At 37.3% G+C, this 23,080-nt stretch overlaps 1 protein-coding gene across 7 annotated transcripts in view; it reads right to left on the bottom strand.

Moving 5' to 3' along the window:
• Positions 1 to 23,080, bottom strand: part of LOC105083132 (threonine aspartase 1) — a 261,114-nt gene that overhangs the window by 177,525 nt on the left and 60,509 nt on the right. For all 7 annotated transcript variants that reach the window (XR_006721050.2, XR_006721051.2, XM_045508688.2 and 4 more), the window contains one exon: positions 14,433 to 14,539. Coding sequence is in view for 5 of the 7 variants with exons in the window: in XM_045508688.2 (XP_045364644.2) it covers positions 14,433 to 14,539 (107 nt within the window). In the remaining 2 variants the exon portion in view is untranslated. The remainder of the gene's footprint in view (positions 1 to 14,432; positions 14,540 to 23,080) is intronic.

Here is a 23,080-nt window from a genome sequence, read left to right as displayed (position 1 = left end):
ACCAGCCATTCTCCCCAGTCTGGAAGACTCTTTATACACTGGCTTGTTCCCGGACTCTTCAAAGCTTGTCCTGCCCCTCATCCACCTGTAAGCAGCAACTAACAAAATGTCAAGAAATGAATATTTTTTAATTGAACCTCATCAATACAACTCAAACTCCCTGTCCTCAGAAACTGCACCTTACTCAGTTTGTATTCACAATCCAGACTCAGCCTATTTAAAGCAGTGTTCCTACAACCTCACAGGTTTCTCTGATTATTTCACATTTAGATCTTCCCTAAATGTAATGCTTTTGCACATCCCTCCTAAATGGGTTCTGCCCCCAAAGCACATCTTTAAACAACTGCTGAGAAATCTTTCACTCGTCCCATAACAACCAAAGTCTAGATTCATTTCTCACAATATGGAAATGATCTTTATTTCAGGAGATTTTGTGTGCCCTTTGGTCACCTGTTCAAAATAAACTTCTAAGGCTCCTACCATGAAACACTAAGCCTCTCACTCTATCAATGAAGAAAGTATGTATCTTTATCTCGGTCGCACACTCCACCACTCAGCGTTTTCTCTGGTGACACTTCTTTCCTTCCCTCCCATCCTCTTAGTGCATCTGGCACCAGATCACACTCTCCTCGTTTTTGATTAACCAGTTCAGGTTCTTTAATTCCAAACTGCTTTCCCTAAAAGCTCTAAGTAATTAATACCCATACAATACTTTAGCTTGAACTTCACTTTTCCCACCGGAGAGCTAGTCATCCTTCAAGATCCTAAACTCACTCCCTGCCGTCTGGGAACCATGTTCGAGGGAGAAGGAGGGGATGCCCCTTATTCGGCAGCTCCACTTCACAGAGGCACATGGATCACCTACTTCAGCGACAGAGATAGCACAACACACTACCAGCACACACACTAACAGGCCATGAATGTCGCTACCTTGGCAGATTAAAAAACACACACATAAATGAGCTAAGACCCGGCTAATTAAATAGACAGTAACAAAGTCTGTTAAATAAGAGCAGGCAACCTTTTTCAATTTAGTTGTCCAATTTGGCTCTTTCCAGGAACACCTGGCCGTGGTCTGGACCTCTGGTCTTTCTTTCATTTCAGAGCTTACATTTACCTTCTCTGGATAAAATTACACTTTTTCTTTTAAATACCAGAGCCCCTCTGGCCTTTGAACTGAGTCTTAAAGCAGTGGGGAATAACAGATAAAGGACTGGAAAGTAACTTGGACAATCTGGAGTCTATTCCTGCCAATGAAACACCATAACAAATGGGATGGGTCATTTAACCTGGATTTAAATTCCACCCTCTTCAGACTGAAGAACAATATTTGACACTGAGTTTAATAACACAGTAATAAGTGACTTTATTTGATATGAGTTTTTTTTAGATAAAGTAGTATTTATTTGACCATGTGAGTATACTCACAAAAAATTATTATTCAAAATCATAAACATATAACTAAAGATAAACATGTTAACAAGCAAAAAAGAACAAGTGTCCATATGCTTATTTTCTTTTTGTTCCTCAATAGATTAAAATTTTATTAGAAATTAGACACAGATCAAAGAATTACAAAGAGCAGGAAAGAAGCTAAGTATATTCTAGGATATAAACTAATTAAGATAGTAGTATATCTGAGAAATTCTAGCACCATTCAAATTAACCTCAATGATGTTTTCAGAGATTCCCAACACTCAGAAGGCTGTGTTTGATGCAAACAGCCTCAGGGACGGGCACCATTCATATATATTTCAAAATATTCTCCTGCAAACAAAAGTAGATGGACGTTGAGTCCATCTGCACTCAAGTGGACGTTAAGTCCACTCTGGCTGTGGACTTACTTCCTCTATGGCCTATTTCACTTTGCTAAATTCTGTGAACAGCTGTATCTTATCAACTGTCATGGCCCCACTGGGGATTACAGGCTGTGAAAACCAGAGTTTGGTTTGACCAGCATGGTATATGATTTTAGTGTCGTGAATTTTGTTTGTTGAATACCTTAAAGTGGAATATGTATTGCAATCCACGCCCCTCCCTCCCCAGACTGCCTCCCACATTCAGGCTATGGCCCCCTATAAGCATTTGGGTTTGAAACCACTATCCTACAGAAACTCTGGTTCAACCAGCTTATCCACTCACAGGCTTCTAAACCTAGGACTTTCTTTTTCTCTGCACACAGGTATGTAAGCTTTAATCTTTATCCAAGACCCAGCTTAAATTCCACCTCTTCCATAAAGCCTACCATGAGAAACAGTGCACTTAGGGCAATTTCTCCATCCTGCTAGTCCCTGTAGTTCTCACTGATGGTTTCATTCTTCTAGCACATACCAAACAGTATGACCTCCCTTTACCGTTTCATTCCCCTGGACCACATACAATGGTCAGGGGCCACATGCTCTACTTGCTCCCTAAAACCTGCACGTAAGTAGTAGTCAATAAATGTCTGCTGGTGATAATGTTGAAGACAAGGTAAAACAAGTACTGGAAAGAAAAACTGAAGATCCCAAGAGGCCATGACCTCTGATGGAAACATCACTCAAACCTGTCACTCCTAAGGTCCCTCGCTAGTGAGTTCCTCATAACCTCAGGCTATGCAAATCAATGGAGCAATGAAAATGCAACACTGCCAATCCCTTGAGCAAATGACATTAAATGACCACAGAAGCAATGACAATGCTTGCACAGTGAAAATATTTTCAAAATGGGGGGGGGGGGCGGGCGCACAATCACAAGCTTCATAGACTTGCCTTAGCTTACAAGGCAATCCCCATTTCCATCCTGTCCCCTGCCCCTCCCTGGAAAATCACACAACCAAAATAAACAGGTATTAGAAAATGGGTAGGAATTTCTGTTGTGGTGAAGCTCCATTCTTTTTCCTAGAAAAAAAGACATGACCTAGGAGTTCATTTGTAAAACAGGCATTTCTACCTGCATAATAGGAGAGAGACTTGGTCAAGTTTCTCTAGATGGCTAGATGGGCACGCCCCCTTGTGGACACTTCCTGACTCACCTCTGGAATGTTCAGTTGCAACTATGAGCTGTTTCTAAGACCTTATTTCCCCTGCAATCATTTCCTTCACTCAATATTAGTAGTAATATTTCAGATAATTTAACTCTACTTTCACTATATCCCCAAATACAAGATTATTGCTAAAAGTGAGGCATAGTTTTAGACACATATGATTGAAGTATTTAAATAAAAGATTCAAATTTATCTTGAAAGACCGTAAGATTTACATTTAAAGAAAATAACATATGCTTTGCTTTCTCAGAATTAATATTGGAATCACTGATTGTAGATATTTAAGTTAGTAATGTCAACTAAGGAAAGGCATTGTGATAGGAATAAAAAACAAAATGTTCATGCCTCTATATGCCTACAAAAATATGATAAAATAACCACACACACCAATCTCAAAATGGCAATGATGTAAAGTAGATAATTCAATTCAACGAGCATTTACTGAGTACCCATTACATGTACTAAGTAGAAGAAAGGAATTTATTTTGATCTGGATGGCATTTAAGCTGGTCCTTAAAGAAGGACATGGATTAAAATTTCATTAGGAAGAGAAATGATTGGTATTCCATTATTAATTATCATTTATTCCACAAAGGTAAAGACACACGAGCAAAACTTAGAAATGAGAACTTCCAGCAAATTCAAGAAAAATCAAATAGAGAAATGTATTTGGAAGGAGAAAAAAAAGATTATTCCAGAAGAGATATAATGGAAGAGTAGGTTGGGTCCAAGTTTCAAGAGGTTCATAAAGTCAGGCTGAAAACTTTGGGTTTTAATCTACAGATAGTAAAGATTCTATCAAAGCTTCTCCCAGGATAAGAACAAAACCAATGCAGATACTTTTAAGGAAATGTATCTTGGGATAATACACAGAATTAAAAGGAATGGAAAAAGGCTAGAAGCAGGGAAGCCAGTTATGAAGATACTTTAACTGTCCAACCATTAAGGGCAAAAAGGTACGGACTTGATGGTGGTAAACATACCAAAAAGGAGCAAGCAAAAAAAAAAATAAATAAACAAAATAAAATAAAACAACAACAACAAAAACCCACAAAACCAAAAAAACCCAAAAAACAGTGCTTGTATTCACTAAACAAATATGCCAAGCTGAGAAGCCATGGTATAACCAAAACATATATAATCCCTGTCCTCCTGGAACTTACACTCTAGTGGAAGAGAAAGACATCAAGTGAGCACACTAATAGAGAGGCAATGGGAGCAGCATGACAGCTGAAATGGGACTTGGTGGGAGAGGCAATATTCCTGGGGTCTGGAATCATAGGGACAAAGGCCCTGACTCAGGTAGAATCTTAACAACGTGACCCAGACTCAGAGTAAAAGAGCAAAAGACTAGAAAGAAAGACAGGCTCCCGCTCCTATCAAGTCCTGTGAGCCCTGTTAAGGGGCCTATACTTTATTCTTGAGAGCAGCTAAGAACATGAAAATGAATATACATATGTATATGTATGACTGAACCATTATACTGTACATCAGAAATTGACACACATTGTAAACTGACTATACTTCAATTTTTAAAAAGCAGTTAGAAGTGACTGAAGAATGCAGACAGGGCCATGACCAAATCAGGGTACGCTTTTAAATGATTCTGCAAATGCTGTGTACAGACTGACTGGAAGGGACACCAGCAGATGAGTCGGAATGCTGCTGTAGTCACCCAGAAGACAGTGATGACGCTTGATTCTAGACATTCTCAGCGAGGGTGTGACAGGGCAAAGAAGTGAAATGTGTAAAAAGCAACTGGAAGAGTTTAGGGCAAGGAAATAAAATTTTAGATTCATCCATTCCAACAAAGTTTCATTAAATGGACACTGTGTCAGGTGCCTGTGGAAAATGACAATTACCTGTAGAAAAATTCTGGAGTAAGGAGAAAAGGGCTCTAGTCCACCTGCAAGAGAGCTACATGAGTAAGAGTGATATGAAACTATTAACTAATGCAACCATGCAATTACCAACTCTTCTAGAATGTTCTGCGTTCATATAAACAACGATCACTAAGCAGGTGCTCTTCTAGGTCCACTGTGACACATCAGGCAGAAAAAGCAATGAGTCTTAAACACTGGCCCTGAAGATTTGTATTTAGTCTGTTGAGAGCAGAGCCTAAGATGCTGCAGTTTTAAAACTCCCCAGATGAATACAATGGTCAGCCAGGTTTAGCAAACGCTAGGATAAAGAATCTCTTAGTGAGAGGATCAAGAGGCTTGGACAAACGCCATGTTGCCAGTAAAAACACATCAGAGAACTATCACGCTGGAAAGAATGACGGCGATCATCTGGTTCGGCATGCTGCCTTTACTGCTCAGGGAACTAAAGTCTAGAGAGGCTCCCTGTTTGCCCAAGGTCTCCGGGCTGTTAACGGCAGACTGGGACTAGAACTCCCGGTCCACTGGACCCCACCTCTCAGGCTTCCCTGCTTTCTCTGCTCCTCAAGTAATCCTAGCCTCAGGTCTTAAATTCTAAATAGTTTCTGGCATCTGATCTTTTATTTAAAAGGTTCTAGGCTGATTACAGAAGACACAGGCCAATCAGGCCTTTAAAAATTCTAGATAGTTTTCCTTCAACTTAATTAAGCATGGATCTTATCTTGTGATCTGGAAACACCCTTGTTATTGATCTGTGTGTGTGTGTGTGTGTGTGTGTGTACACATTTGTCTTTTCATGTGTTGGTCTATTCTACTGGTCTTATCAGCCATGCATGAGGTAGCACTACTATGCCTGTGATGGTCAACTCAGGTCGTTAGCACATGGTGATATCGTGTGAGGACATATTTAAAAGTTCTGACTTAGTATCTGATGCTTTCAACATCATGGTCTGAGCCAGTTCTCAGATAGGAAGGTCTATCTGTAGACCCAGTGAAATTCCATTCCCTGGAGGCACTTCCTTTTAGGAAAGCTATAAATGGTGATTTGCACATTATATACAGGATCAGCTGAGACTATCCCTATGACAATGAAGGAAAGCTCTGTTCCCCCCCCCACCCCTTGGTTCTGTTAAACACTAAAATTTAAAGGAGGCTCTACAGAGCTGATGATACTAAAATTGGAGGGAGGATTTACAAGTCTGACAATATCTGATGTCAACCTAAAACAAGTCTCCTGGAAAACCACAAGTTACTTTCCTTACAAAATAAAAACAGCAGTTAAGATCTGTTAACACTCACTTCTTACCTCAATCATATCTCACTTACAACTTTAAGACTCAGTATAAATTTAAGGCATAGCTTTGTGAGGGTTTAGGGAAGACTTGGGAAGAAATCCAACCTACTAGCTACTGAATCTTTATAAGAGAACTTAGAAGCTTTTTCGAAAACTGGAGAAAAAAAATATTGCAATTGTCCAGCTATCAAGGGTTGAAAGTTCTGGATTTGGATAACTGATGAACTGACATAAAGTGCTGCAAATCACAGACATTTAATGAAACCCCTACTGCAAAGGAAAAGTGATCACTAGGCTCTGGAAGCTGCATAAATGCATTTGGTGGTGGTTATCTAGCAATATACTTAAACAAGCTACTGGCCTACTTACTGATTTACATGTAAGTTCTATAGGCTTAATCAAGCTAGTCTTAGGGCATGAAAATATTATTTTTAATATATTACTTACAATTCAAAGAAATAATTTCCAACAGAAGATAATCACTCCACAGGATGAATTTTCAGTTTTATGAAAAATCTTAAATATATAAAGTATATTTCTTTATGTAAAAGAGGAGGCAAAGCAGTTTCTTACTTCTGTTTACTCAGATACCTATGCATTAACTACTTGAGAAACACAGCAAGACTCCAGATAAGTAAACGTCTATAAAAGGCTAATTACTCCTTTTTCTGCATACATAATACACAGACATGTACACAAGTACAAATAGAACAATCTGAGTAGAATATGTTGTTTTTTTGTGCATTTATTTTCTTTGATCTTAACCTACCTCTCACCCAAAAAATACAGTGATTTAGTATGATACAGTTAAGCGTTTACATAATAATTTCAAGATGGTGGATAAAAGGGAAAAATGTTACCCACAATATACTTCAAAAGAATAGAATATATTTATATGAAGCGCACAAAGCAATGCCCAACATTTCCTTCCTGAAACATGTGGCCAATTTGATGTCCCTATGTGGTGGCCAAAGAACACAAAATTAAAAGTTGTAGCATCTCTTTAGAGTGGTTTTGGACACACAACACTGTACAAAGCATTGCAAAATTTTCTAAACTTATTCATCAGAAATTGAAGAATGAAAGATACTTATATGATGGAAAAGGTCTGATTATCTTTCATATCACTGCCCTATACAAGTACTGCTATACCTAAAAACCAATGAAATTAATTGGAAACTTAAATTACTTTGTAAAAGTGGTGGGAGGAGGCAAAGAATTCCATGTACATCGAACTATAGAATCTGTTATTAAAGAAAAAAAGACATGGAAACTATTTCAACAATATGCTTGTGAAAAGTGAAGAGGGGGGAAAAAAAGGCTTGAAACATCAAAAATGTTGAGATCAAACAATACCCCCAACCTCTTTTAACACTCCAAAAATAAAAGTCTCTTCCAGTAATATCCAGGGCTAGTTGTTTGAAACTGATATTTATGAAATCTCGATCATGATGTGCACGGTCTGTTATCCCAACATGCGTACCTCCTCTGTGCAGCAACCCTTCCAATTATGTGACAACTCGGTCAGTCCTGGAGCAGAAGCTAAGAACAGCGACTGGGCAATGAGTCAACCACTTCATTCCAAAAGATGGTTTTCCTTTTTCAAAAAGTGATAAAGATTAACACCAACACAACTACCTTTTACTTTTTGTATCAAAAGGTAAATTTAAAACATGTCAACACTTCATCACATAAACTAAATATCCTCACAGCAATGAGAGTCCATGGCAATACTGTCTGGGGAGAATGCAGATGCCAATTTGCAGGAAGGAAAAAAGGATGGAGGAACATGCTGAGCTGCACCGTGGATATGTGATCAGCAAAACTCAGGCCGAAGGAAGCTCCACAGGACAGACAGTTCAGGCTCCTTTCACAAACACAGTCCTCGCTTTGTCTAGTTCTGATACAGACAAATTTCAGTTACCACATCTTGGTTAAATAAGACCACTCAACAACATGGTTCAGATTTCACTTACCATGGTGTATGAACTGTGAGTAACTGCATAAAATACAAACTTCACTACCAGCTCTTCAGCTCAGAGATCGCTATGTAAATATTAGACGCCCATCATGATCAGTGACCAACCATGCCATTTCATTCAAAGTCTTCATTGATGGACCATTGCACAGACAGCAAAGTGTATAGCTGTGTTGCTTCCTTGTCTCCCAGTGATGAATCCACATGACATTTTACAAAAACAGATCAATCAAAAAAGGGCACTAGCCAAGAAAGATGAAAGTGAAGCAAAGAAACAAAAAGTGACAATGCTGGAAGTAAAATTCTAATAAAAGATAAATGAAGTTATGGAAGAAATAGTTGACCATGGGAATTTTTGACACTGCCACCATTCAAGAGACTGTATCTAGTCAGAGAACTTGGTGAAGACAAACTTACCAACATAAATAAGGAATGCAGTTGTGACAAAAGGATGAAGATGTCCCAGAGGAAGTGTCATTGGCAAAAAATTCTTGACATGAAATATCTGAGAGATTATTTTATACAACATGGAAACAGCAAAGGCAAAGAGGATGGTGTCTAAGTCAGTGACAGCTGCCAAGCACTTGAACATCCATTATGAATAGTTCTGTTTCTCGTTAACAGTCCTGCTACAAGAGCAGAATATCACTATTTTCAGTTAAGGAAACTGAGCCTTCACAGGTGAAATTATTCACTGAATTCACAGAATGTAACCAAATGGTCCCCCTTGTCTACTGCCCCTCCAAGAAGTAACTAAGGAGAAGTCTATTGAGAGAGATTCTGGGAAACTTTTGATTAAAAAGTGACAGACACACCTGGCACTAGTCTCCCCACTCCCACCCACCTTCTTCTCATCTTGGATGCAGATGTGACATCTAAAATTGCAGGAGCCACATTACATCCACAAAGCAAACGGCATGAGAGAAAGACCCAAGAGAATCCCAGATACGCTGGCTCTAGCATCACTGGGAACCTAAGCTAATGAATTCTCGCAAACACCCAAATTTTTTATTATGAGGCAAAAGGCCAGGGAGCAGAAGGACAAATATGCATTTCCTAAGTCACAGTCAGGTCTTCTGTTGTTTGCAGCAAAAGGCATTCCCTGGATTAACCATTCTTACTTAAAACTAAGTCAGATGTAAATGTAAATGGTCAAAGACAAGAAAACAGAAATACTCTAATTAATTGAAGTAACAAGCTAAATATTTTTCTTGCTTTAACTTTGATTTCTATTAGTACTGTGATCATGTCTGTTCAATCAATTCCTTTTTTCGGAAAAAAAGTATCAATGTAAGAAAAATTTCTAAATTTATATACTTTATTTTCAGGCTTTAAAATACTTATCCTACTATACACTCCTTTCAAAACAGTATTTATCTCCTTCAACACTGCATAATAAAAAACATGAACATTAGGGAAGTTATCAAAAACTATTCTTCCTATATTTATGTACCCAACTCACAGCCTCTTTTGTGTAGCTCATCCCCCAGCAGTACGGGGCCTTAGTCAACGCTGGCTAACCAAGACTATGCTGAGACTACACACACAGGGCAGGGAGAAACACACTAAATACAGGTTGATGTAGAAAATAGCCATTCGTCCTTTCCTGTCTTATCTCTAAAAACTGCTATACTTCCTCTTAAAAATGATAATTTTATGCTCCACTGGCTCACTATCTGGTGGTCTTTTCTTTCTGGGAGCATTATTACCTTTACAAAGTTTATGCAACAAACATCTGTAAAACAAAGCCTGTGGCCAGCATCCTTCCCTGAAGGCAGGAGCTGGGTCCTAGTCATTTTTAGACACCAATGTCAAACAGTGCTTTGAACACACTGAAGTTCATGTATTCTGAACATTAAAAATATCTTCTTGTCATTTCTGGGGCCTAAAATACTCTATTTGAATCATGCCTGAATTCCACCTCTCCACCCACCACAATGACCTGCCTCCCTACTCTCCGTCTCTCCATTACAAGACTCCATTCAAGGCAATTCCTTTGGTGGCACTTTTCCTTCTTTTTCAGCTGAGTGACCTTAAAGATGATGTCCACAATGGCAAAGGCAAAGAGGATGGTGTCTACGTCAGTGAAAGCTGCCAAGCACTTGAACATCCATTATGAACAATTCTGTTTCTCGTTAACAGTCCTGCCACAAGAGCAGAATATCACTATTTTCAGTTAAGGAAACTGAGCCTTCATAGGTGAAATTATTCACTGAATTCACAGAATGTAACTGACAACAGTACACTCTCCTGACCCCGCCTCCCTCTCTCTCACCACTCTGTGGCAAGACTTCCCAGAAGAGTTTTCTCCACGTTTGTTTCCTTGCTCTCCCTGATGGACCTGGTCCACACTGGTCTACAATCCATGTCACAGAACGGTCCTTATCCGAGGCCACCGTCTCCAGGTGCCAAATCCAATGGCCAGTCCTCTGTCCTCCTGCCTGTCTTCTCAGCAGCACTTGACCCAGGCATTGACTAACTCTGGATGCTCTTGCTCTGCTTCCTAGACGCTCTCCTGATGGCACCTGTGCCTCACTGGCCTCTCCTTCTTTCTCCTTTGCTGGTTTCTCCTCCTCTCAACTGGTACACGATGGCCTGGCTCAAGGTTCAGTTCTCAGACCTCCATCTCCACTCACTCCTAAGTGAGCTCATCTGGCCACATGTATTTATATTCCTTTTGATGTCAACAATTTCCAAATGGGACTCTCCCTCCTAACCACCCCCCTCAAGCTTTAGACTCATATTATCAACTCCTTTCCTGCTGCCACTTCAAGCTTTTTATTAGAAATCTCCTTAACCAGGTTCATGAGTGGTTATTCAATTTTTCCAAAAAATTGGAGAACAGGAGGAGGCAAGAATATTCAATTTCCCAAAAATTGAATATTCTCTTGGTGAAGCAGAGAATCATAAAAAAGGATACATATAGTAAATATTTCCTTTTTATTTAAAACACAAAAATCTATTCATTCTCACCAGCCAACCTTTTCATGTAAGACCAAAGCCTTTTCTCTGAATGTGAGCCCACATAAAAATGTTCCATATCATCTTTCTATTAACACCCTGGATTGTCCCATGATTTCAAGTTTTTATCTAAAATAGAACAAGAATACAAAGACATTAACAGTGCACTCTGAATGCAGAATGTTTCTAGATTTTATGATTTTTTGCAATCTTTTACAGCCGGCTTGCCCATACTTAATTCTATAGTAATTTTTTATAGACCCATTCTGCTTTTTATAGTTAGTTTTCAAACAAACTCTTAGTTTTCAAGCAGACAAGTCTCTTTTTAGCCTCAATATTCATCAGTTTACAAGCTCTTGATGAATTGTGCTGTTATAATGATAAAAAAACAATTAGCATAATGAAGCTTTTGATGGCATAAAATTCAACTCAAAGGAGTAAAAGGAACACAGAACATTGAGAGTGGTCTATTAGCTTTGGGTGTTTAGGGTGCTTTGGCATCAAATAATATGTTTTACGGTGAAAATAGGAAGCATCAGTTAATCCGAGTCTACTAAGGAAATATGGAGGAAGAAAGTTCTTGACTTTCACTTCCCACCTCCATTACCATGAAGCCAACTTTCTCCAGCCCTCCTCACCTTAGGAAATGGCAAATACCCAAAGCCTAAAGCTAAAATCTTTCAGTCCTCTCTCTAGCTTACCAATATTTAAGGTCTCAATAATTCCTGTCTTTCTAGAGAAGAACTTTAAAATATATCCTGGATATACTCACTTCTCTCCATCTCCATCCCAATCACCCATGGTCCAAGGTGCCATCATCTCCCGACTGTAATAACTTCATGCCTGGTCTCCTCACTTCACCTCTATTCTTGCCTCCTCCTGTTCTCTACATAGCAGCCCAGCAGAACTCTGTAAGATGCGAACATGGCCGCACTGCTTCTCTGCTTGTAACTCTTCAACAGCTGCTCATTATTCCTGAAGTACAAGGGGAAGCTCCTCAAAGAGCCAGCACCTTCCTAACTCTCCAGCTTCAGATCATACCCTTCTCCTCTTGCCCACTCTGCTTTGGGCACACTGACCCTCCTTCCCCATTCCTCTAATATGCCAAGACCCTACCTGGGCCACTGCACATGCAGGTCATTTTCCCCGGAACACTTTCCCACTGACTTTTCATAAAACTCACTTCATATTTTTCTGATGTCGCCTTAAATGTTCCATCCTCAGAGAGGTGTCTGTTAATCATCCTAACTAAAGGAGTCTTCCTCTGAGTCTCCTTTCCATCTCTCACATCCGAGTTACTTTACATCACATCATCTATTGCTTTTGTTTTTCCTTTACAAGGGTTACCAAACATGGCAATCATCATACTTAGTTATGTGTTTATATGTTTCTGCCGCTATCCACTAAAATGAAAAGTTTCATTAGAGCATGAATTCCCTCCAGCTTGTTCATCACTGTTTCCTTACTACCCAGCTCAGTACCAAGAGTAGCTGCTTAATGAGTATTTTCTGAATTAAAAAAATGAATCTTTTGAATAAGACCAGCTGAAGATATTCTCCACAAGATCAACTGATATTTCCATGCACAAGAACCCTAAACTGATGTTCATGAACAAGAAAAACAGGCCTGTATAGGAATGGTCATGGCAGCTTTATTCATAATAGTAAAAACCTGAGAACAAACCAAATGTCTGTCAACAGGAGAATGGATAAACAAATCACAGTAAATTCATACTAGGAAATACTAGTCAGTAATTAATAAAAAATAAACCTGAGATACAATGTCTCAAAAACATTTGTTAAAGAAACCAAACAGAAAAGAGCACATTCTGTATGAATCCAATTATATAAAGTTCAAGAGCAACACAAAACATCCAGGGCAATAAAAATTAGAGTAGTGGCTGCCTACAGAGGTGGAGAATGGCTGGGAAGAAGCACAAAAGAACAGAAATGTTCCACATTTCAACAGGTATATGGGTTACACGGGTATACACATTTATAACAATGATTAAGCTGCTCACGGTACGCAAATTTTATCACAATTTTTTTAAAAGGACAAAAGTCCTAGATTTGCTCACTCAGACATCACATGGGATACAAAACCCAAGAAATAGAACCATACTACTGTCTACTTTCACCAAGCTCTCCCTACTCATCTGTTCATTTGCCTCCTAAATTCCTACCCTTCTCTGGCAGAAAACAAAAAGGGTTGGACCAAAATGTTTGATTAACTGGCCCATGTGGCAACATACTGGGGAAATAGCTATCACGATGAGAGGTGATTCAGTATGCATTCAGAGATGAGTAAACCACACATAGCTATGATAGGACACATAAACCAGTACACAAGCAATTACAGAAGGGCTAATCAGTGAAGAATATTAAGGAGATGCCAAGACATATCAAATGACTGTGTGACATGAGAAGTTCATCATGAACTGTGTGCTAGTGGACCTCTAAGCCACAGGTTGAGGAAGAATATTACTGATTTTAACTTTTTTCTATCCCCCAAACACCTAAGAAATGCCGCACGTGGACTCATGATGGCAACACTAATGCATGAAATGCAAACAAACAATGCGTAAGAAGCAGCAGCAGAGACGTGTAATTAGAATGTGCAAAAAAACCTACATGAATCCAATATATACATTTCTTTGTAACACTCTATCCCCTGAACAGCCATGTTAATCCAGAGCTGCGACGACCAGAAACAGCGGCTGTGAGCCACATGCAGCCACTGAGCACTGAAAATGCAGCGAGGACAAATGAGAAGCTAAATTTTTTATTTTACTACATTTTAATTATTTTAATTCTAAAACAGATATTCAATTCAATTAGTGGAAAGTTTTAAGTATGCTTTAATATAACTTGTTACATAAACCTACTTTTTCAACTGTTAATTTTAGGATATATAAGTACAGACCAAATACTGCCAATGAAAATTTAGTGTCATAATTGAGACATGCTGTAAAAGTATAAAGTACACACTGCTTTTGAAGACTTAATACAAAAAAGGAAAGAAAGTAAAATAGCTCACTAAGAATTTTTTCATTGGTTACATCTTTGAAGTGACATTTTGGATTCACTGGTTGAAATAAAGTAATTATTAAAATTAATTTCACCTGTTTCTTTTTACTTTTTTAAATGTAGCTACTGGAAAACTTAGAAGTACGTATGTGGCATGCATTACATTTTTACTAGATACTAGGTACTATTCTGAAGCTTATACATCTAAATGCAGACTAAATATATCATTATGATACATTAATTATTAATATTTCAAACACCTCCTGACCTTTTCACTTGATTGTCTTCTTTTCTTTAGTTGAATGAAATCTGTTTCCACCCTTTCTGCCAGCTCTAGTTTCCTCTTGTTTCTTTTAAATGCAGCTAAACTGAATCCTATAAAAGAAACATTAAAAATAACATTTGAAAAATATTAGGGCAATAGGGGCAGACAAGAAATCCTGAAGAGCCTTCTCAGGACAGAATCCCTGAGAATGTTGGATAAAGAGTTTTACAAGTCTTTTCAGTGTACACTGAGGTGGTAAGGATAAGAAAAATAATCTAAGGTTAAAAAATCAAGAAGAAGGTCAAATCCAGAGAGACAACTGAGTTCTGAAGGTAGATGCTATCTGGGAGTATCTGCTAATGCAGATAATGTATGGTCAGCCCTGGTCTGGAAGGTCTCTGTATGAGAGACAAGAGATGAGACTTGGCTGGTCCAATGCAGCAGAAGAAAACATACTGGAGATCATCCACCTAAAAAGGCAGAAACCCCAGAGGGTGATATGCCCAGTGCAAAGGAAAATTAGAAAAAACCCCAATATGCAAAGCAGCAGGAAACTTGCAAGATACAGCCTTGGCTACAAATGTAAGAGAAGAAAGGTCCTGTTACACGGAACTGGCTTGGGATGGGGATTCCTGTTGGGGGTGGGGTGCACATGTGGGGAGGGTTGTTTATTTTTAAAGAAGAACAATTGGAATTTTAAGCAAATCTATATATAATATTAAAATATAAAAATGTAAAAAATATTTAAATATTCAGATAGGATTAGGAGAATTCATATGATCTGTGTGGCTTGAAGAAAACAAAAATGATGTTTGTGAGGTAATGCGTAAAAAACCCATTAAACACAAATGTAAATACTCCCTGGAAAAAACCCACCTTAACTCACCCAGACCTCAAAGAATTCCCATGTTCCAATGAACATGAGCCCATAGTTTAAAAAAATTCATAAAATACATGAGAAGTAAATCATGAATGAAAAAATTAAAGTCAGTCAAACATGAGAAAGTATAATCCAACCTGCAAAGACTTCAGATACTGGCATAATCAGATACAGAATATAAAACAGGTTTACACTCAAAGACATAAGAAGAAGATATTGAAAATATGACTAAGGAACAAAAGATGATAAAATGCCCAGGCAGAGCTGAAGAAGAACCAAACAGAACTTCTAAAAATAAAAAATATGACAATTGAAATTTTAAAACTTGATATATAGTTTTAAACAATTAGATTCAGCTGACAAGGGACATTACAAACTGGAATATAACACTGAAAAGATTACCAAAGTTTTCTGATAACAGCAGACTAAATTATTCAGAGTAATTCTCCCACCAAATATTATCAAAAATATTGGATAAAACATGAAAAACACCACCTTAAAAGCATTAAAAACCTTACAGAAAAACACCAAGCTGAATTTTGAGGATAAACTGAGGACTAAGCCATTATTATTGCGCCATAAGCACCTGCAACACCAGCACACTTGACTTGGATTACACGGCATCGAGGAGGGGCGTAAGTCAAACCCAGGGCCCACTAAGCGGGGAGCTTTATAGGAGACACTTCGCACAGAAAGCTGGGGATTGAAAGAGCCAATACCCTCACAGAAAGGCTGAGCCAGAACCAAGCAAGTCCACCCCTACCCTCTATCCAATACCAAGCGTGTTCAGGCAAGGTTGTCTTAGATCACTGCAGAACAGGAGGGAAAAAAAGAACAAGCACAAGAACAAGAAGGAAGGAGAAGAGGAAGGGTAATGGGGTGAATCAGAAAGAAAAAAAGATAAAAACTGTCCCTGAAAGTTTTTGGATTGACTGGGGTTCTTGCATAGATTTGCAAACATGTGGCCTGAGTGGGTCATGGAACATTAAGCTTTGAACTAGGCTTAAGGAAGATTCTGATTAACGTGTATGAAATAATAGAAAATATATGGTATTTGGTCTCTGCCTCGGTTCCTGACACAGAGCTCTTAAACTCCTTGTCACTGGTAAGTGGTAAGAGCACTAGGAGCATCTTTTGTTTTAATATTTGGTCTCTGACCTTTGTTCCTGACACAGGGCTCCTAAATCCCTTGTAATGTCCTGGGTGTCAGACTGTCTTTTCTCTAATGAGGGGTGGGTGGGCTCCCTGATGGCTTCAGGATGGGCGCTGGTCACCAAGTCATGATTAGAAGCTTGGGACTTTCAGTCCATCACCATCCTCTGGGAAGGAGAGAGAGACCAGTGATTGAGTTAATGATTGACTGGCCACACCTTTTTGACGAAATCTCCATAAAGCTTCCAAAAGCACAGGATTTGGAGAGATTTCAGGTAGCTGAACACAACTACATGCCCAGGTGACAACCTGGACTTGCAGCCCCTATACTCTAGTCTACAGAAAAAAAAGAATTAGTAAGTTGGAAGACTGGTCAGAAAGAAGTTATCCAGAATGCAGCTGAAAGAGATAAAATAAAGACACACAGGAAAGGTTAGGAAACAGAGAAGATAATTTGAGGTCTAATATATATTTTTGTATGTTTGGGTATTTTTTTACTAATTTTTTTTCTAATATATGCTTAAATCATTATTTCTAAAGGTGAAAAGTTAAAGAATGAAATAAGTTTCATTTTTTTCAAATTGGACAAGAATTTTTCCAAATGGCAAAAGCCACTAATCCACAGATTTAATAATTCTGAAGAATACCCACAAATTGAACTGAAATCATGAAAGCCCATCACAAGATACATCAAATAAAAGAGAATAAGAACAATGACATAGAAAAATCTAAAAACAGTAAGGGTAACGTTACCTTCAAAAAAGTGGCAGTTAGAATAGCAGACTTTTTAACAGCAACAGTGGAAGCCCAAGACAGTGGACTGATTATCTTCAATGTGCAGAAAGGAAGTATCTGCCCACCTAGAGCACTATATCCAGTAAAATAATCCTCCAAAAATGAAGGTGAAATAAAAATAGCTTCAGGTAAGCAAGAATGAATAAATTCACCATCAGCAAGACCTGTACTGATGAAACACTAAAGGGTGTGCTTCAGTAACAGGAAAAATAATACAAAGTGAAAGCTCAAATAACAAAGAAAGGTAGCAGGGAGCAGTGGAGAACTAAGTGCAAAGGAAAGGGTGTGTTCAGGCACATCTAAATGAAAACTGATGAATAAAACAATAATCAAAGTTCTACGATTTTTTTAAGTAGCACTTAAGGTACGAAAAAGTTAAGAAGCTATTAAATGTTCATTCAAGTATTGTATAGTCCTTGCATTACCTGAAAAGTGGTAAAAAGTAACATTTTCTAGCAGAATTTCATAAGTCAAGCATGTATGTTGAAATCTTCAGGTTAATTAGTAGAGAATGGTAAAAAAAAAAAAAAGGCAAAAACAACATAGTAACAGAAGAGAAAACGTAAAAATAGAAAATAATCCTTAAAAAGGCAAGAAATTAGATTAAAGGAGGCATAGATCATGTGGGGCAAATAGCAAAAAGTAAGAGTAGATTCAAATTCTAATATATAAGTAAAGACATGAAATGTAAGTGGGCTTACTGCATCAATTAAAATACAAAGATTGCCCCCTCAAATTTTTAATATATATGTTGCTTTTAAGAGACATCTTAAATAAAAGAATACATAGAAAGATTGAAAAAAAAGGGATGGGAAAAGATACAGATTCAAACATTAATCAGAAGGAAGATACTGTAGCTATTTTGGTATCGACCAAGCCGACTTTAAGGCAGTAAGTATTGTTAGATACAGAATGCCATTTCTTTAAAATAGAAAGGTTACTTAACCAAAGTCTCTTGTGGGGCTATTAATATATACATGCAAGTAGAATACATAACAATTGGAGCAAAATTGAAGAGAAGTTTCATTGGGTCCTTACGGGATATAGTATGTGATAAATACAAGGAATATAAGGTTGTTTTACATTTTAAAAAATCAACATAATTTATTGTGCTAACAAATCCTATTTAATATCCTCTTAATAGATAAAAAGAATCTGATAAAATTAAAGACTCATTTATAATTTTTTATCTTACCCAAAAAACCTCCCCAAATAGAATGAAGCATAGCTACAAATTTTCAATCAAAAGCATCACACTTAAAATAAATGCTCACTATCATCATTTCTATTAAACTCCATCCTAATGATCCTTTGCCAGTATGAAAGGGAAGAAAAAAGTATAAAAATTAGAAGGAAAGAAACAAAACTTTAATTATTCACAACTGACAGGATTATGAATTTAGGGAATCAACAAGAATCCACAGATAAATTATAAGAAAAATACAAGAGTTTAGCAAGGTAGGTGGAAACAAATGTGTGTGTGTGTGTGTGTGTGTGTATACACAGTTATATTCATTGGTAAAAAAAAACTATTCTGAGAAACACTGTAGTCATCAAAAGAAAAAGCCAAATTCTGTAACTATATATGGTGACAAATGTTAACTAGACTTACTATGATGATCATTTTGCTACACAAATATCAAATCATTACACTGTATACCTAAAATTAATAATGTTGTATGTTAATTATACCTCAATTAAAAAAAAGAGAGAGAAGGAAAAAAAAACAAACAACACTTTGGCATCGTCTCGTACAGGTGAAGACAGGCAGCCGTTACAATCCACAAATTCCACTACAATGTGTGTATCTAGGGAATGCCCACTGATACAAAAGACATATGTAAGAAAATTTGTAGCAGCTCTGTTATAACTCCAACCTGAAACCAACACTACTGTCCACTGACAAGATGTATGCGTACTACAGTTTACAATAAAGAGGTTCAAAAAAGCAAAGTGAAAAAAAAAAGATATTATTTACAATACTAACCTAATTTCAAAATATCTGCTAATAAACTAATCATGAGATGTGGAAAACAAAAATACAATTTTATAAAACTTTACTGAAGAATAAAAAAGTACTCTTGATTAAATCTGTCCTGGATGGACAATATTATTATTCAATATTGTTAAGCTATTAATTTTCCCCCGAGTTGATGTAAATTAATCAAAGTAACAATGAAAAAAGGACAAATATACCTGACATATTACTTTTAAGATTAATCAATAACATTTTAAATAAGGAAAAACAAATTTGTTAGGAAAATTAGATGGAAAGGGAAACAGAGCTGCCCTCAAAACAAAGTCTAAGAACAATATTGTAGTAATGGACACACACAAAAAAATGAATGGAACTAACCAACAAGTTTAGACATAAACTCACATATATTCTAATGGAGTTTGAGAATGACACTGATATTTCATACCAGTAGGAAATGTATATTTTATTAATAAAATTTCTTGGCACAATACATTCCCTATTTGGAGAAAAAAACACAAATTAGATTCCTACTTCACACTAGACACAAAAATGAAACCTTACAGGTATTAATGATTTAAACATATACATTCTAAAAAAAAGAAAAAGAAAAAAAGAGTCCAAAAAGATTCAACTATTACACAGTAGGCCTATCAGTCTTTTTTGAGAGAGAGTTTATTTTTTATTGGTTTTGTTTTCATTTTAAAGTAGAATGTTTTACACTGAATGTTACCAAAGCCAGACTCCATTAAAAGCATGGCTCACTGACAAAACCACATAAAATGTAAAACGTCTGTAAGGCAGAAGACATCATACAAAAGGTAAACGACAAATGACCTATCCTTAAATTTTAAAGTATATGAAAATAGCTATGGATAGGACTGATATCCTTGAATCAGAATGGTCTAATATAAAAGGAACAAGTTGGAGCCAGAGGGAAGACGGCGGGGTAGGAAGCACCAGAAATCCATCTCCCTACCTGGCAACACCTGGCCTGCTGGAATCTGTCTAATGTAAGTATTATGAAACTCTGGAGTCTATTAAAAGAGGAGGGTTCCCAGGGGAAGGCCTGGACGTAGACTGTGGTTAATTTGGGTCCATTTCAGCTTTTAGTGCAGTAGCCGCTACCCATTTCCCATCCCCAACCCCACGGCAGGCAGCCATGCCTACGTTCCTAGGGCAGCCTGCACACAGCCTGTAAGAGCCAGGGTGGGCAATAAAGACCCTATCCTCCAACTACCCGAATCAGCGCTCTAATTGCTGGTTCTGGTCACAGAGATGCAGACACTCAGAGGTAGACAGCCACTGTAGCAATGTCTCCTGCTCCAGCTGAAAAGACTTAGAACAGGGAATCTAAAAAGTTAGTGCTTTCCCGTGGCCCCGCCCTTTTTCTTTTCCCCTCTTTTCAGAGACAGACATTTAAGGAGATATACAAATGGCCAATAAGCACATGAAAAGATAGTCAACAGCATAATCATTAGGGAAATGCAAATCAAAGCCACGAGATATCATCTCATACCCATTAGGATGGCTATTGTAAAATAAACAGAAAAAAAAACCCAGAAAATAACATGTGTGGAGAAATTGGAACCCTCGTGCACTATTATTGGGAATTTAAAAATGGTACACTTGCTACAGAAAAGAGTACGGTGGTTATTCCAAAAATTAAAAACAAAATTACCATATAACCCAGCGATTTCATTTGAGTACCCAAAAGAATTAAAAACAGACCTCTGTATACTTATGTTCACAGCAGCATTATGTATACATAATAGAATATTATTCAGCCTTAAAAAGAAATTCTGACACATGCTACAACATGGATGAACCTTGAGGACATCATGCAAAGTGAAATAAGCATATCACAAAAGAACAACAGATGTGTGATTTCACTTACATGAGGTACCTAGAGCAGTCAAATTCATAGGGACAGAACTCTGAATGATGGTTGCCAAGGGCCAGATGGGAGAAGAGGAGTTAGAGTTCAATGAATACAGAGTTTCAGTTTTTCAAGATGAAAAGGATTTTCCAGCTAGATGGTAGTGACAGTTGTACAACGTAAATATACCTAAAGCCACTGAAATGTACCATTAAAAGTGTTTAAGATGGTAAATTTTACATTGTGTATTTTACCAAAGTTTTTTAAAAGAATTACCAAAAAAACCCGATATGAATATCTATTTATAGTAGTTTTATTTATAATAGCTTAAAACTGGAAACAACACAGATGCCCTTCAAGGATAAATAATTAAACAAACAGTGGTACATCCATCCATACCATGGAATAGTCAGCAATGAGATAGTACTTGCTACTGATGAGCACAGCCATCTGGATGAATCTCCAGAGAATCGGACTGAGTGATTAAGATAAAAGGCAATTCCCAAAGACTTACATCCTGTATGATGCCATTTATATAACATTCTTGAAATGACAAAATCACACAAATGGAGACTAGATTAGTAACTGTCAGGTTTTAAGGAAGGGGTAAAGGTAGGAGGTGAGTGGGAGAGACTATAAAAGGGCAATGTGTGAGATCCCTGTGGAGATGGAAGGGCTGTGTATCTCGACTGTATCAATGTCAATATCCTGAATATGATACTGTACAAAGGCTTGCCAAGGTGCTCCCACTGGAGGAAATGGGCAAAGGGTACATGGGATCTCTCTGTATTATATCATGTGATGGCATATGAATTTATAAATACTTCAACATAAAAAAATCTGAAACAACATAACTGGCCATGTTAACCAGCCATATGAAATTAAGTGCTGATATACTGTATACCAATTATGATAAAACTCTATAATTATAGAATATGTTCAGTATTATCATGCTGTCTTTCAAAATATCCTACTTAAAGGCAGAAAACTGTAAGAATACAATCTAGCCAATAGAAAAGAAAACAGGGTTCCTTGTGGCAGAATCATGCCCATAAATTGTTACAATGTCCCTATTCTACTCGTTACCTCAGGTCCATCCAAAGCATAAAATAGTTAAAAACTAAGGAATATTGGTAGAAACTTTGTAGCACAAACTATTTAAGGTTGTCCTTTACCAAAGAACAACAAAATTACTTTTCCTTCAATTTTAATGAATTTTCTGGACAAATTCAAAAGAATGTACAACATCCTATTCCAGACATTCTTAAAACTGAATGCACGTTTAAATTACCTACATAACTTCAAACACTGCAGATGCCTGGGCCCCATCTAGCCAGAGCTGCTGTTCTTTTTTTATTTTTTTAATTGAAGTACAGTCAATTACAATGTATCAACTTCCAGTGTACAGCACAATGTCTCAGTTTTGCATATACATATATATATTTTCATATTTTTTCCATTAAAGGTTATTAAAAGATATTGAGCATAGTTCCCTGTGCTATACAAAAGAAACTTTTTTTAAAATCTATTTTTATGTATAGTGGCTAATGTGTGTAAATATCAAACTCCCAAACTTATCCCCTCCCACCTGTTTTGTAGGTAAGTCCACAGTGTTCTTTCTGGTTTTTTTTAGATTTCAAATATGAGTGATATGATATGGTATTTTTCTTTCTCTTTCTGGCTTACTTCACTTAGAATGATGATCTCTAGGTCCATCTGTGTTGCTGCAAATGGCATTATTTTATTCTTTTTTATGGCTGAGTAGTATTCCATTGTATAATTATATCACATCTTCTTTATCCAGTGTTCTGTTGATGGACATTTAGGTTGCTTCCATGTCTTGGCTATTGTATATAGTGCTGATACAAACATTGGGGTGCATGTATCTTTTTGTATAAGAGTTCCCTCCAGATTTATACCCAGAAGTGAGATTGCTAGATCATACGGTAAGCCTATTTTTAGTTTTTTGA

This window comes from Camelus bactrianus, chromosome 19 (genome assembly GCF_048773025.1).
Source record: "Camelus bactrianus isolate YW-2024 breed Bactrian camel chromosome 19, ASM4877302v1, whole genome shotgun sequence".
Lineage (NCBI taxonomy): Eukaryota > Metazoa > Chordata > Mammalia > Artiodactyla > Camelidae > Camelus > Camelus bactrianus.
This window is presented reverse-complemented; position numbering and strand designations above follow the sequence as displayed.